General features: G+C 48.5%; 1 protein-coding gene across 2 annotated transcripts in view; it reads right to left on the bottom strand.

Moving 5' to 3' along the window:
* The window catches only part of ABCC1 (ATP binding cassette subfamily C member 1 (ABCC1 blood group)), a 440,279-nt gene that overhangs the window by 98,672 nt on the left and 324,819 nt on the right, over positions 1-16,788 (bottom strand). For both annotated transcript variants that reach the window (XM_063934377.1, XM_063934378.1), the window contains one exon: positions 6,276-6,483. In XM_063934377.1, the coding sequence (XP_063790447.1) occupies positions 6,276-6,483 (208 nt within the window). The remainder of the gene's footprint in view (positions 1-6,275; positions 6,484-16,788) is intronic.

Below are 16,788 nucleotides of genomic sequence, written 5' to 3'. Positions count from 1 at the left end.
AATAGGGAGGCCCCAACAGTGAATAATCCCTCCTCATACTAGGCAGCCAAGCATCATTCACTTTACCAGTGGCCAAGCGGGTGGACAGTAGCGTGGCTCTTGCATGGTTGGAAGCGGCAGACTGAAAACCCCCCCCCCCCTTTCCCCAAATAAAAATAAGTAACAGCTGTGGCTGTCTCTAAAATTGTCCCAAAAAATTCAGTAAACTAATAATTTAAGCTGGAGATGGAAGTATCTGTGCCCAACGCCTATTGGTCCCTAGAAAAAACTTCTAGGTGGAATGACCATAACTAAATGAATCATTTTGTACATACTGTTCTAGTTAACAATTACAGTCCCACAAATGTTTTCTGTGGTTCTGATTTAATGACCGTTATTTATAAACATATATAAACTCATGAAAACTGGTACAAGACAGATGATGCTGTGCCTTGCAATAACCTGGTAATTTTTCTACTGCATTTAAAAAATAAGAATTTACTTACCGATAATTCTATTTCTCGGAGTCCGTAGTGGATGCTGGGGTTCCTGAAAGGACCATGGGGAATAGCGGCTCCGCAGGAGACAGGGCACAAAAAGTAAAGCTTTAGGATCAGGTGGTGTGCACTGGCTCTCCCCCCTATGACCCTCCTCCAAGCCAGTTAGGTACTGTGCCCGGACGAGCGTACACAATAAGGGAGGAATTTTGAATCCCGGGTAAGACTCATACCAGCCACACCAATCACACCGTACAACTTGTGATCTAAACCCAGTTAACAGTATGATAACAGCGGAGCCTCTGAAAAGATGGCTCACAACAATAATAACCCGATTTTTGTAACTATGTACAAGTATTGCAGATAATCCGCACTTGGGATGGGCGCCCAGCATCCACTACGGACTCCGAGAAATAGAATTATCGGTAAGTAAATTCTTATTTTCTCTATCGTCCTAGTGGATGCTGGGGTTCCTGAAAGGACCATGGGGATTATACCAAAGCTCCCAAACGGGCGGGAGAGTGCGGATGACTCTGCAGCACCGAATGAGAGAACTCCAGGTCCTCTTTTGCCAGGACATCAAATTTGTAGAATTTTACAAACGTGTTCTCCCCTGACCACGTAGCTGCTCGGCAGAGTTGTAATGCCGAGACCTCTCGGGCAGCCGCCCAAGATGAGCCCACCTTCCTTGTGGAATGGGCCTTAACCGATTTAGACTGTGGCAGGCCTGCCTCAGAATGTGCAAGTTGAATTGTGTTACAAATCCAACGAGCAATCGACTGCTTAGAAGCAGGCGCACCCAACTTGTTGGGTGCATACAGTATAAACAGCGAGTCAGATTTTCTGACTCCAGCTGTCCTGGAACATATTTTCAGGGCCCTGACAACTTCTAGCAACTTGGAGTCCTCCAAGTCCCTAGTAGGTGCAAGGCACCACAATAAGCTGGTTCAGGTGAAACACTGACACCACCTTAGGGAGAGAACTGGGGACGAGTCCGCAGCTCTGCCCTGTCCGAATGGACAAACAGATATGGGCTTTTTTGAGAAAAAACCACCAATTTGACACTCGCCTGGTCCAGGCCAGGGCCAAGAGCATGGTCACTTTTTATGTGAGATGCTGCAAATCCACATATTTGACTGGTTTTAAACCAATGTGATTTGAGAAATCCCAGAACTACGTTGAGATCCCACAGTGCCACTGGAGGCACAAAAAAGGGGTTTGTATATGCAATACTCCCTTGACAAACTTCTGGACTTCAGGAACTGAAGCCAATTCTTTCTGGAAGAAAATTTACAGGGCCGAATTTGAACCTTAATGGACCCCAATTTGAGGCCCATAGACACTCCTGTTTGCAGGAAATGCAGGAAACGACCGAGTTGAAATTTCTTTGTGGGGCCTTCCTGGCCTCACACCACGCAACATATTTTCGCCACACGTGGTGATAATGTTGTGCGGTCACCTCCTTTCTGGCTTTGACCAGGGTAGGAATGACCTCTTCCGGAATGCCTTTTTTCCCTTAGGATCCGGCTTTCCATCGCCATGCCGACAAACGCAGCTGCGGTAAGTCTTGGAACAGACATGGTACTTGCTGAAGCAAGTCCCTTCTTAGCGGCAGAGGCCATAAGACCTCTGTAAGCATCTCTTGAAGTTCCGGGTACCAAGTCCTTCTTGGCCAATCCGGAGCCATGAGTATAGTTCTTACTCCTCTACGTCTTATAATTCTCAGCACCTTAGGTATGAGAAGCATAGGAGGGAACACATACACCGACTGGTACACCCACGGTGTTACCAGAACGTCCACATCTATTGCCTGAGGGTCCCTTGACCTGGCGCAATACCTGTCCCGTTTTTTGTTCAGACGGGACGCCATCATGTCCACCTTTGGTATTTCCCAACGGTTTACAATCATGTGGAAAAAACTTCTCAATGAAGTTTCCACTCTCCCGGGTGGAGGTCGTGCTGAGGAAGTCTGCTTCCCAGTTTCCATTCCCGGGATGAAAAACTGCTGACAGTGTTATCACATGATTTTCCGCCCAGCGAAAAGTCCTTGCAGTTTCTGCCATTGCCCTCCTGCTTCTTGTGTCGCCCTGTCTGTTTACGTGGGCGACTGCCGTGATGTTTTTCCCACTGGATCAATACCGGCTGACCTTGAAGCAGAGGTCTTGCTAAGCTTAGAGCATTATAAATTTACCCTTAGCTCCAGTATATTTATGTGGAGAAAAGTCTCCATACTTGATCACACTCCCTGGAAATTTTTCCCTTGTGTGACTGCTCCCCAGCCTCTCAGGCTGGGCTCCGTGGTTACCAGCATCCAATCCTGAATGCCGAATCTGCGGCCCTCTAGAAGATGAGCACTCTATAACCACCACAGGAGAGACACCCTTGTCCTTGGATATTGGGTTATCCGCTGATGCATCTGAAGATGCGATCCGGACCATTTGTCCAGCAGATCCCACTGAAAAGTTCTTACGTGAAATCTGCCGAATGGAATTGCTTCGTAGGAAGCCACCATTTTTACCAGGACCCTTGTGCAATGATGCACTGTTTTTAGGAGGTTCCTGACTTGCTCGGATAACTCCCTGGCTTTCTCTTCCGGGAGAAACACCTTTTTCTGGACTGTGTCCAGAATCATCCCTAGGCACAGCAGACGTGTCGTCGGGATCAGCTGCGATTTTGGAATATTTAGAATCCACCCGTGCTGATTGTAGCAGTATCCGAGATAGTGCTACTCCGACCTCCAACTGTTCCCTGGACTATGCCCCTATCAGGAGATCGTCCAAGTAAGGGATAATTAAGACGCCTTTTCTTCGAAGAAGAATCATCAATTCGGCCATTACCTTGGTAAAGACCCCGGGGTGCCGTGGACAATCCAAACGGCAGCGTCTGAAACTGATAGTGACAGTTCTGCACCACGAACCTGAGGTACCCTTAGTGAGAAGGGCAAATTTGGGACATAGAGGTAAGCATCCCTGATGTCCCGGGACACTATATAGTCCCCTTCTTCCTGGTTCGTTATCACTGCTCTGAGTGACTTCATCTTAATTTGAACCTTTGTAAGTGTTCAAAAAAAAATTTTTAGAATAAGTCTCACCTAGCCTTCTGGCTTCAGTACCACAATATAGTGTGGAATAATACCCCTTTTCTGTAGTAGGAGGGGTAATTTAATTGTCACCTGCTGGGAACACAGCTTGTGAATTTTTTCCCATACTACCTCCTTGTCGGAGGGAGACTTGGTAAAGCAGACTTCAGGAGCCTGCGAAGGGGAAACGTCTCGACATTCCCATCTGTACCCCCGGGATACTACTTGTAGGATCCAGGGGTCCTGTACGGTCTCAGCGCCATGCTGAGAACTTGTCAGACGCGGTGGAACGCTTCTGTTCCTGGGAATAGGCTGCCTGTTGCAGTCTTCTTCCCTTTCCTCTATCCCTGGGCAGATATGATCTTATAGGGACGAGAGGACTGAGGCTGAAAAGACGGTGTCTTTTTCTGCAAAGATGTGACTTAGGGTAAAAAACGGTGGATTTTCCAGCAGTTGCCGTGACCACCAGGTCCGATGGACCGACCCCAAACAAGTCCTCTTCCTTTATATGGCCATACTGTGCCGTTTGGAATCTGCATCACCTGACCACTGTCGTGTCCATAACATCTTCTGGCAGTTATGGACATCGCGTTTATTCATGATGCCAGAGTGCAAATATCCCTCTGTGCATCTCGCATATATAGAAATGCTCTATAGTCAATAAAATACTGTCCCTGTCAAGGGTATCAATATTTTTAGTCAGGGAATCCGACCAAGCCACCCTAGCTCTGCACATCCAGGCTGAGGCGATCGCTGGCCGCAGTATAACACCAGTATGTGTGTATATACTTTTATTATATTTTCCAGCCTTGTCAGCTGGTCCTTGAGGACGGCCCTATCTATAGACGGTACCGCCACTTGTTTTGATAAGCGTGTGAGCGCCTTATCCACCTTAAGGGGTGTTTCCCAACGCGCCCTAACTTCTGGCGGGAAAGGGTATACCGCCCATAATTTTCTATCGGGGGGAACCCACGCATCATCACACACTTTATTTAATTTATCTGATTCAGGAAAAACTATGGTAGTTTTTTCACATCCCACATAATACCCTCTTTTGTGGTACTTGTAGTATCAGAAATACGTAACACCTCCTTCATTGCCTTTAACGTGTGGCCCTAATAAGGAATACGTTTGTTTATTCACCGTCGACACTGGATTCAGTGTCCCTGTCTGTGTCTGTGTCGACCGACTAAAGTAAACGGGCGTTTTAAAACCCTTGACGGTGTTTTTGAGACGTCTGGACCGTACTAATTGTTTGTCGGCCGTCTCATGTCGTCAACCGACCTTGCAGCGTGTTGACATTATCACGTAATTTCCTAAATAAGCCATCCATTCCGGTGTCGACTCCCTAGAGAGTGACATCACCATTACAGGCAATTGCTCCGCCTCCTCACCAACATCGTCCTCCTACCTGTCGACACACACGTACCGACACACAGCACACACACAGGGAATGCTCTGATAGAGGACAGGACCCACTAGCCCTTTGGAGAGACAGAGGGAGAGTTTGCCAGCACACACCAAAAACGCTATAATTATATAGGGACAACCTTATATAAGTGTTTTCCCTTATAGCATCTTAATATATATATATAAGCATATCGCCAAATTAGTGCCCCCCCTCTCTGTTTTAACCCTGTTTCTGTAGTGCAGTGCAGGGGAGAGCCTGGGAGCCTTCCCTCCAGCCTTTCTGTGAGGGAAAATGGCGCTGTGTGCTGAGGAGATAGGCCCCGCCCCTTTTTCGGCGGCCTCGTCTCCCGCTCTTAACGGATTCTGGCAGGGGTTAAATATCTCCATATAGCCTCCGGAGGCTATATGTGAGGTATTTTTAGCCAAAATAGGTATTCATTTGCCTCCCAGGGCGCCCCCCTCCCAGCGCCCTGCACCCTCAGTGACTGCCGTGTGAAGTGTGCTGAGAGGAAAATGGCGCACAGCTGCAGTGCTGTGCGCTACCTTTAGAAGACTGAGGAGTCTTCTGCCGCCGATTCTGGACCTCTTCTTACTTCAGCATCTGCAAGGGGGCCGGCGGCAAGGCTCCGGTGACCATCCAGGCTGTACCTGTGATCGTCCCTCTGGAGCTGATGTCCAGTAGCCAAGAAGCCAATCCATCCTGCACGCAGGTGAGTTCACTTCTTCTCCCCTAAGTCCCTCGTTGCAGTGATCCTGTTGCCAGCAGGACTCACTGTAAAATAAAAAACCTAAGCTAAACTTTCCTAAGCAGCTCTTTAGGAGAGCCACCTAGATTGCACCCTTCTCGGCCGGGCACAAAATCTAACTGGCTTGGAGGAGGGTCATAGGGGGAGGAGCCAGTGCACACCACCTGATCCTAAAGCTTTACTTTTTGTGCCCTGTCTCCTGCGGAGCCGCTATTCCCCATGGTCCTTTCAGGAACCCCAGCATCCACTAGGACGATAGAGAAATATAAATAAATAAATAAATAAATGAAAACACACACTTTTGATTGGTTGCTGTGTGTTACACCACTCCTTGCTTTGTAATAACCCTTTCACACTGCCGCAAAAACATGTGTTATTGCCGGGTTAACCTGGGTTGTGGATCAGTGTGAACAGGTTTCAAGCCGATGTGACGCGACTTAAAACCTGTGTTCAGTGACCCTGGCTGGAACCGGGGGTTTGAGTCGAAAAGGAGTATTACAGTTCTTAGATAGCCCCCGTGTTTTGTCATTTATAACAGAGATTAAAAGTAAAATCGGGTCTAACCTTGTGACATCCCCAAAGCTCCATAAACACCAAGTCTCAATTTTGTATTCTGCTGTGTGCCATTGACCACTTCATCATCGGTCCACAGGCTGAGCCAATAGTTGGAGGACAAGGAAGCCACGTGATTGCACAGAAATAGGATGACACTCAGAAAAGAGAGGATGAGTCCAGTAGCTTTCATATATTCCCAAAACACTGCCAATTTAACCTAGAATAATAAAAAGAAAAAACAAATAATAATCTTTGCATTAACATTTGGTCTGTAAGTTTGTTGGCTCGGAGTGCTAAACGGACCCTGCTGCTCCAACTATTAGGGAATGGATATCACTGGTTAATTATACAGTAATGCATGAAAGATTTTTCTTCAAGGGCAGAGACTGCCCACCCTTACACCCACTTTCACGCTGAAAGCCCCGGCTTCGGCTCGTGATACTGAGCACAAGACCGTGCTTCAGATATACTCACCCCTTTCACACTGCTGGACAGTCCCAGGTCGTCACAGCTCACACAGGACGCCTGGAGATAATGTCATCTCCAAGCGCTTCTAAGCCTGCCAATCAGAAGCCTGTTAGGCAACCCAGATAATGCCTTTCACACTGTAGCTGACCGGGGTTGGACCTGGAAATAAGCCTAGTGGTAATCTTGGTCACAGACCTGGCTCGACTCTTTTACACCAAGCCAGGACCCAGCAATAACCCGGGGTCTCAGCTTGGTGAGAAAGGGGTAGTAATGGATGACCGGTGAGGCCTCTGTTCATACTGTAGATCAGGCTAAAAGGACCTTAACTGATTGTCTGCTCTGGTTGTCCTTCTGCTACGGTCACATTGTGTCTTATCTTGTTTTTATTTGGTCTTCTGCTGTATGTGTGTGTGTGTATACTCATTCCTAACTTTATCAGCAGACAGTATTTATGTTTTGCTCTTCATGTATTTGCGATCTCTATATGTAGCACCGCTTTAGTTGGGGTTGTATGTTTGCGAGTTTAAAACTGAAAATACAATTAAAAATAAGATTTTAAACCTACCGGTAAATCTTTTCCTCCTAGCCCGTAGAGGATGCTGGGGACTCCGTAAGGACCATGGGGAATAGTCTGGCTCCGCATGAGACATGGGCACTATAAAGAAACTTTAGAATGGGTGTGCACTGGCTCCTCCCTGAATGCCCCTTCTCCAGACCTCAGTTAGAGAAACTGTGCCCAGAGGAGACGGACAGAACGAGGAAAGATTTTGTTAATCCAAACCTGTAACATAACCCTTATGCAAGCAATAACTATATACAAGTCTTGCAGAATGTCGTCCGCACTGGAACGGGCGCCCAGCATCCTCTACGTACTAGGAGAAAAAGATTTACCGGTAGGTTTAAAATCTTATTTTCTCTTGCGTCCTAGAGGATGCTGGGGACTCCGTAAGGACCATGGGGATTATACCAAAGCTCCAAAACGGGCGGGAGAGTGCGGATGACTCTGCAGCACCGATTGAGCAAACATGAGGTCCTCATCAGCCAGGGTATCAAACTTGTAGAATTTAGCAAAAGTGTTTGAACCCGACCAAGTCGCCGCTCGGCAAAGCTGTAATGCCGAGACGCCTCGGGCAGCCGCCCAAGAAGAGCCCACCTTTCTAGTGGAATGGGCCTTTACCCGATTTAGGTAACGGCAATCCAGCCGTAGAAAGAGCCTGCTGAATCGTGTTACAGATCCAGCGAGCAATAGTCTGCTTAGAAGCAGGAGCGCCAAGCTTGTTGGCTCCATACAGGACAAACAGGGCCTCTGTTTTCCTAACCCTAGCCGTTCTGTCTACATAAATTTTCAAAGTCCTGACCACATCAAGGGACTCGGAATCCACCAGGTCCGCTGTAGCCACAGGCACCACAATAGGTTGGTTCATATGAAAAGAGGAAACCACCTTAGGCAAAAATTGAGGATGAGTTCACAACTCAGCTCTATCCATATGGAAAATCAGATAGGGGCTTTTGTGAGACAAAGCCGCCAACTCAGACACTCGCCTTGCAGATACCAAGGCCAACAACATAAAAACTTTCCAAGTGAGATACTTTAATTCAACGGTTTTAAGAAGCTCAAACCAGTGAGACTGAAGGAACTAACACCACGTTAAGGTCCCATGGTGCCACAAAAGGAGGCTGGATATGCAGCACTCCCTTCACAAAAGTCTGGACTTTTGGGAGAGAAGCCAATTCCATCTGAAAGAAAATGGACAGGGCCGAAATCTGTACCTTAATGGAGCCTAATTTTAGGCCCAAATTCACTCCAGTCTGTCGGAAGTGGATAAAACGGCCCAGATGGAATTCTTCCGGAGGAGCATTCTTGGTCTCAACACCAAGACACATAGTTCCTCCAGATATGGTGATAATGTTTCGCTGTCACCTCCTTCCTAGCCTTTATCATAGTAGGAATGACCTCATCCGGAATGCCCTTTCCAGCTAGGACCCGGCGTTCAACCGCCATGCCGTCAAACGCAGCCGCGGTAAGTCTTGGAACAGACAGGGCCCCTGTTGCAACAGGTCTTCTCTGAGAGGAAGAGGCCACGGATCTTCTGTGAGCATTTCCTGCAGATCCGGATACCAGGCCCTTCGAGGCCAATCTGGAACAATGAGAATTGTCTGTACTCCTTTTCGTCTGATGATTCTCAATATTTTTGAGATGAGAGGAAGAGTAGGGAACATATAGACCGACTGAAACACCCACGGTGTCACCAGGGCGTCCACAGCTACCGCCTGAGGGTCCCTTGACCTTGCACAATACCTCGGAAGCTTCTTGTTGCGGCATGACGCCATCATGTCTATTTGAGGCAGTCCCCACTGACTTGCAATCTCCGTAAAGACTTCCTGATGAAGTCCCCAATCTCCTGGATGAAGATCGTGTCTGCTGAGGAAGTCTGCTTCCCAGTTGTCCACTCCCGGAATGAAGACTGCTGTCAGAGCGCTTACATGATTTTCCGCCCAGCGAAGAATTCTGGTGGCTTCTGCCATTGCCACTCTGCTCTTTGTTTCGCCTTGGCGGTTTACATGAGCCACTGCTGTGACGTTGTCTGACTGAATCAGAACCGGTAGGTCGCGAAGAACATTCTCCGCTTGACGCAGGCCGTTGTATATGGCCCTCAATTCTAGTACGTTGATGTGTAGACAAGCCTCCTGGCTTGACTACAGTCCCTGGAAGTTTCTTCCCTGTGTGACTGCTCCCCATCCTCTGAGGCTCGTGTCCGTGGTCACCAGAACCCAGTCCTGAATGCCGAACTTGCGACCCTCTAGAAGGTGAGCACTCTGCAGCCACCACAAGAGAGATACCCTGGCCCTGGGGGACAGGCTGATCATCTGATGAATATGTAGATGTGACCAGGACCACTTGTCCAGAAGGTCCCACTGAAAGGTCCTCGCATGGAGCCTGCCGTAGGGAATGGCCTCGTAAGACGCCACCATCTTTCCCAGAACTCGAGTGCATTGATGGACCGACACCCTTTTTGGCTATAACAGGTCCCTGACCAAGTTCTGGAGTTCCTGGGCCTTTTCCAAAGGGGGAAAAACCCTTTTTTGTTCCGTGTCCAGAATCATGCCTAAGAAAGGCAATCGGGTCGTTGGAACCAACTGTGACTTTGGTAGATTGAGAATCCAGCCGTGCTGCTGCAACACCCTCAGGGAGAGTGATACCTAGATCGTGACAAAGACACAGTTTTTGAATTGCATTTAAAACTACCTCCCTCTCTGGGGAAGAAGCTGGTAGGGCCGATTTCAAAAACCGGCGAGGAGGCACCTCTTCGAATTCCAGCTTGTAACCCTGGGAAACAAAGTCTATTGCCCAGGGATCCACCTGTGATTGAACCCAGACGTGGCTGAAAAGTCGAAGATGTGCCCCCACTGGGGCGGACTCCCTCAGCGGAGCCCCAGAGTCATGCGGTGGATTTTGTAGAAGCCGGGGAGGACTTCTGCTCCTGGGAACTAGCTGTAGTTGGCAGCTTTTTCCCTCTGCCCTTACCTCTGGCGAGAAAGGAAGATCCCCGTACTCTTTTGGATTTATGCGACCGAAAGGACTGCATCTGATAATGTGGCGTTTTCTTTGGCTGTGAGGAAACATAAGGTAAAAAGGTGGATTTACCTGCAGTAGCTGTAGAAACCAGGTACGTGAGACCTTCCCCAAATAAGTCCTCACCCTTGTAAGGCAAAACCTCCATATGCCTCTTTGAGTCGGCCTCACCTGTCCATTGGCGGGTCCACAGGGCTCGCCTAGCAGAAATCGCCATGGCGTTGGCTCTGGAACCCAGTAGGCCCACGTCTCTCTGAGCATCTCTCATATATAGGACAGCATCCTTAATATGACCCAAGGTCAATAAAATGGTATCCTTATCCAGTGTCTCAATTTCAGCAGACAAGGTATCTGTCCACGCTGCCACAGCGCTACAAACCCAAGCCGATGCTATCGCCGGTCTGAGTAAAGTACCAGTATGCGTGTAAATCGACTTCAAGGTAGTCTCCTGCCTGCGATCAGCAGGATCCTTGAGGGTTGCGGTTTCTTGAGACGGCAGGACCACCTTTTTGGATAAGCGCGTCAACGCTTTGTCCACCCTGGGGGAGGATTCCCACCGTATCCTGTCCTTAGCCGGGAAAGGATACGCCATAAGAATCCTTTTGGGAATCTGCAGTTTCTTGTCTGGAGTTTCCCAAGCCCTTTCAAACAACTCATTTAACTTATGTGAAGGGGGGAAAGTAACCTTAGGTTTCTTTTCTTTAAACATGTGGATCCTCGTGTCAGGTACAGAGGGGTCATCTGTGATATGCAACACATCTTTTATTGCAATAATCATATAATGAATACTTTTCGACAATTTTGGCTGCAACCTCGCATCATCGTAGTCGACACTGGAGTCAGAATCCGTGTCGGTATCAGTGTCTACTACTTGGGATAGTGGGCGCTTCTGAGACCCAGAAGGGCCCTGTGACATAGTGAAAGGCAGGGATTGACTCCCTGTACTTTCCCTGGACTCCGCTTTGTCCAACCTTTTGTGTAATAAATGCACATTTGCATTTAAAACATTCCACATATCCACCCAATCAGGTGTCGGCGTTGCCGATGGAGACACCACACTCATTTGCTCCACCTCATCCCTAGAAGAGCCTTCCGCTTCAGACATGCCAACACACACGTACCGACACACCCCACACACTCAGGGAAATCTCTAATCTGGAGACAGGTCCCCAACAAGGCCCTTTGGAGAGACAGAGAGAAAGTATGCCAGCACACACCCGGCGCCAATGACCCTGGAAACACAATTCCCAGATATATATATAGCGCTTTTTTATATACGGACTGCGCCAAAATTATGTGCCCCCCCTCCTTCAAAGCCCTCTGTCACTGTGTTCAGCAGGGGAGAGTCCGGGGAACCAGCTTCTCAGCAGCGTGCTGTGGCGAAAATGGCGCTGGTTAGTGCTGTGGGATGAAGCTCCGCCCCCTCAGCAGCGGGCTTCGGTCCCGCTCAAAATACAAAAAACCTGGCAGGGGATTGTATATAATAATGCCACAGCTTAATATACAATTATTTATGCCAGCCAAGAGGATTACTGCTGCCCAGGGCGCCCCCCCCTGCACCCATCCGTGCCTGTATCGTGTGTGTGTGTGTGTGTGTGTGTGTGTGTGTGTGTGTGAGCAATGGCGTGCAGCGTTATCTCAGTGAAGACCCGAAGTCTTCTGCCGCCTGTGAAGTCTTCTTTCTTCATATACTCAGCCGGCTTCTATCTTCCGGCTCTGCAAGGAGGACGGCGGCGCGGCTCTGGGACGAACGGCTAGGGTGAGACCTGCGTTCCGATCCCTCTGGAGCTAATGGTGTCCAGTAGCCTAAGAAGCCGAGCCTATCACTGAAGTAGGTCTGCTTCTCTCTCCTCAGTCCCACGACGCAGAGAGCCTGTTGCCAGCAGGACTCCCTGAAAATAAAAAAACTAACAAAATTCTTTTTTTACAGAGAAGCTCAGGAGAGCTCCCCTGAAAGCACCCAGTCTCCTCTGGGCACAGGATCTAACTAAGGTCTGGAGGAGGAGCATAGAGGGAGGAGCCAGTGCACACCCATTCTAAAGTTTCTTTATAGTGCCCATGTCTCCTGCGGAGCCAGTCTATTCCCCATGGTCCTTACGGAGTCCCCAGCATCCTCTAGGACGTAAAAGCAAAATAAAGGAACCAACATTTGCTCTTTTAAATATATGTAAAGGCTGCCTGTATGTATAGAGTACAGCCCCCAAGTATAATAAATTACATCACTACACTTCATAAATGGAGTTCACTTGTGCAGTGTATTCAAAGAACTTTTACAAGCTAAATAATTACCATTAAAGATTGAACTACTCAGCAGATCAATATAACATTATATCTATTGCATTTACAAAATCATAAATACAGGTTGAGTATCCCATATCCAAATATCCGAAATACGGAATATTCCGAAATACGGACTTTTTTGAGCGAGAGTGAGATAGTGAAACTTTTGTTTTCTGATGGCTCAATGTACACAAACTTTGTTTAATACACACAGTTATTAAAAATATTGTAATAAATGACCTTCAGACTGTGTATATAAGGTGTATATGAAACAAATGAATTGTGTGAATGTAGACACACTTTGTTTAATGCACAAAGTTATAAAAAAATAGGATTTTACTTACCGGTAAATCTATTTCTCGTAGTCCGTAGAGGATGCTGGGGACTCCGTAAGGACCATGGGGAATAGACTGGCTCCGCAGGAGATAGGGCACTTTAAGAAAGCTTTGAATTCTGGGTGTGCACTGGCTCCTCCCTCTATGCCTCTCCTCCAGACCTCAGTTATAGAAACTGTGCCCAGAGGATATGAACAGTACGAGGAAAGGATTTATGTAACCTAAGGGCGAGATTCATACCAGCCACACCAATCACACCGTATAACTTGCGACAAACTACCCAGTTAACAGTATGAACAAGTAACATAGCCTCGGTTCAAGACCGACCAACTATAACATAACCCTTATGTAAGCAATAACTATATACAAGTCTTGCAGAAGAAGTCCGCACTTGGGACGGGCGCCCAGCATCCTCTACGGACTACGAGAAATAGATTTACCGGTAAGTAAAATCCTATTTTCTCTAACGTCCTAGAGGATGCTGGGGACTCCGTAAGGACCATGGGGATTATACCAAAGCTCCCAAACGGCCGGGAGAGTGCGGATGACTCTGAAGCACCGATTGAGCAAACAGGAAGTCCTCCTCAGCCAGGGTATCAAACTTATAGAACTTTGCAAAGGTGTTTGACCCCGACCAAGTAGCAGCTCGGCACAGTTGTAGTGCCGAGACCCCTCGGGCAGCCGCTCAAGAAGAGCCCACCTTCCTAGTGGAATGGGCCTTAACCGATTTAGGCTATGGCAATCCTGCCGTAGAATGCGCCTGCTGAATCGTGTTACAGATCCAGCGAGCAATTGTCTGCTTTGAAGCAGGAGCGCCAACCTTGTTGGCTGCATACAGAACAAATAGAGCTTCAGTCTTCCTGATCCTAGCTGTTCTGGTCACGTAAATCTTCAAAGCCCTGACCACATCCAGGGACTCAGAGTCCTCCAAGTCCCGTGTAGCAACAGGCACGACAATAGGTTGGTTCTTATGAAAAGATGAGACCACCTTGGGCAGAAATTGAGGACGAGTCCTCAACTCTGCCCTATCCACGTGAAAAATCAGGTATGGGCTTTTATATGATAAAGCCGCTAATTCCGAAACACGCCTTGCAGAAGCTAAGGCCAACAACATGACCATTTTCCAAGTGAGGTATTTCAACTCCACTGTTTTGAGTGGTTCAAACCAAGGTGACTTGAAGAAACTTAATACCACGTTAAGATCCCAAGGCGCCACCGGAGGTACAAAGGGAGGCTGAATATGCAGCACTCCCTTCACAAAAGTCTGTACTTCAGGAAGAGAAGCAAATTCTTTTTGAAAGAAAATGGATAAGGCCGAAATTTGGACCTTTATAGACCCTAATTTTAGGCCCAAATTCACTCCTGTTTGAAGGAAGTGAAGCAGACGGCCCAAATGGAACTCCTCCGTAGGAGCAGCTCTGGCCTCACACCAAGAAACATATTTCCGCCATATACGGTGATAATGTTTCGATGTCACATCCTTCCTAGCCTTGATCAGGGTAGGAATGACCTCCTCTGGAATCCCTTTTTCAGCTAGGATCCGGCGTTCAACCGCCATGCCGTCAAACGCAGCTGCGGTAAGTCTTGGAACAGACAGGGCCCCTGCTGCAGCAGGTCCTGCCTTAGAGGAAGAGGCCACGGATCTTCTGTGAGCAACTCTTGCAGATCCGGATACCAAGTCCTCCTTGGCCAATCTGGAACAATGAGAATTGTTCTGACCCTTCTTAGTCTTATTAATCTCAACACCTTGGGTATGAGAGGCAGAGGAGGAAACACATAGACCGATCTGAACACTCATGGTGTCACCAGAGCGTCTACCGCTACCGCCTGAGGGTCTCTTGACCTAGCGCAATACCTCTTTAGCTTTTTGTTGAGACGGGACGCCATCATGTCTATTTGAGGCAGTCCCCACCGATCCACGATCTGTGTGAAGACTTCTTGATGAAGTCCCCACTCTCCCGGATGCAGGTCGTGCCTGCTGAGGAAGTCCGCCTCCCAGTTGTCCCCCCCCCCCCCGAATGAACACTGCTGGTAGTGCGCTTACATGGCCTTCCGCCCAGCGCAGAATCCTGCCATGGCCACTCTGCTCCTTGTGCCGCCTTGGCGGTTTACATGAACCACTGCCGTGATATTGTTCGACTGAATCAGAACCGGTTTGTTCTGAAGCCACTCCTCCGCCTGGCGTAGGGCGTTGTAAATGGCCCTTAACTCCAGGACATTGATGTGGAGACAAGTCTCTAGGCTTGACCAGAGACCTTGGAAATTTCTTCCCAGTGCGACAGCCCCCCAACCTCGGAGGCTTGCGTCCGTGGTCACCAGGATCCAGTCCTGAATGCCGAACCTGCGACCCTCTAGGAGGTGAGCACTGTGCAGCCACCACAGGAGAGATACCCTGGCCCTGGGAGACAGGGTGATCCGTTTCTGCATCTGTAGATGGGACCCGGCCCATTTGTCCGATAGGTCCCATTGGAAAGTCCTTGCATGGAACCTGCCGAAGGGGATGGCCTTGTATGAAGCCACCATCTTCCGCAGAACCTTTGTGCAATGATGCACCGAAACCTTTTTTGGCTTTAAAAGGTTCATGACCAGGGCTATGAGCTCCTGAGCCTTCTCCACCGGAAGAAAAACTCTTTTTTGGTCTGTGTCTAGAATCAGGCACAAAAAGGCCAGACGCGTTGCAGGTACTAGCTGGGATTTCGGTAAATTGAGAATCCAGCCGTGCATCTGCAACGTCTTCACGGACAGAGACACGCTGCCCAGCAACTTCTCCCGAGATCTCGCCTTTATAAGGAGATCATCCAAGTACGGGATAATTGTGACTCCCTGCTTGCGCAGGAGCACCATCATTTCCGCCATTACCTTGGTGAAAATTCTCGGGGCCGTGGAAAGACCAAACGGCAACGTCTGAAATTGGTAGTGACAATCCTGTACTGCAAATCTCAGAAACGCCTGGTGAGGGGGGAAAATCGGAACATGAAGGTACGCATCCTTTATGTCCAGGGACACCATCCAATCCCCTCCCTCCAGGCTGGCGATGACCATCCTGAGCGATTCCATTTTGAACTTGAACCTCTTCAAGTACAGGTTCAAGGATTTTAGATTTAGAATGGGTCTGACCGAGCCGTCCGGTTTCGGTACCACAAACAGGGATGAATAATAGCCCTCTCCTTGCTGGAGATGAGGTACCTTGATTATCACCTGTTGAATGTACAATTTGTGAATTGCCGCTAACACTAGCTCCCTCTCTGACGGGGAAGCCGGCAGAGCCGATTTGAAAAACCGGCGAGGGGGCATGTCTTCGAATTCCAGTCTGTATCCCTGGGAAACAATCTCTATTGCCCAGGGATCCACCTGTGATTGAACCCAGACGTGGCTGAAAAGACGAAGACGTGCCCCCACTTTATCTGACCCCCCCCCCCCCCCGGAAAGCCCCAGCGTCATGCTGTGGACTTTGCAGAAGTAGAGGAGGACTTCTGCTCCTGGGAACTAGCTGAGTGCAGCTTTTTTTCCCTTGCCTTTACCTCTGGCAACGAAGGACGATCCTCATACCTTCTTGTTTTTATTGGAACAAAAGGACTGCATTTGATAATGTGGTACCTTCTTAGAATGCTGCGGGGGAACATAAGGTAAAAAATTCGATTTGCCGGCCGTAGCAGTAGAGTCTAGGTCCGAGAGGCCTTCTCCAAACAACTCCTCCCCCTTGTAAGGCAATGACTCCATATGCCGCTTTGAGTCGGCGTCTCCCGTCCACTGTCGGGTCCACAAGAGCCGCCTAGCAGAAATAGACATAGCGTTTATTCTAGAGCTTCGTAAACAAATGTCTCTCTGAGCATCCCTAATATACAAGGCAGCATCTCTGATATGC

The sequence above is a fragment of the Pseudophryne corroboree genome, chromosome 7 (genome assembly GCF_028390025.1).
Source record: "Pseudophryne corroboree isolate aPseCor3 chromosome 7, aPseCor3.hap2, whole genome shotgun sequence".
NCBI lineage: Eukaryota > Metazoa > Chordata > Amphibia > Anura > Myobatrachidae > Pseudophryne > Pseudophryne corroboree.
Note: the sequence above shows the minus strand (reverse complement) of the source record. Positions and strands in the feature narration are given on the sequence as shown.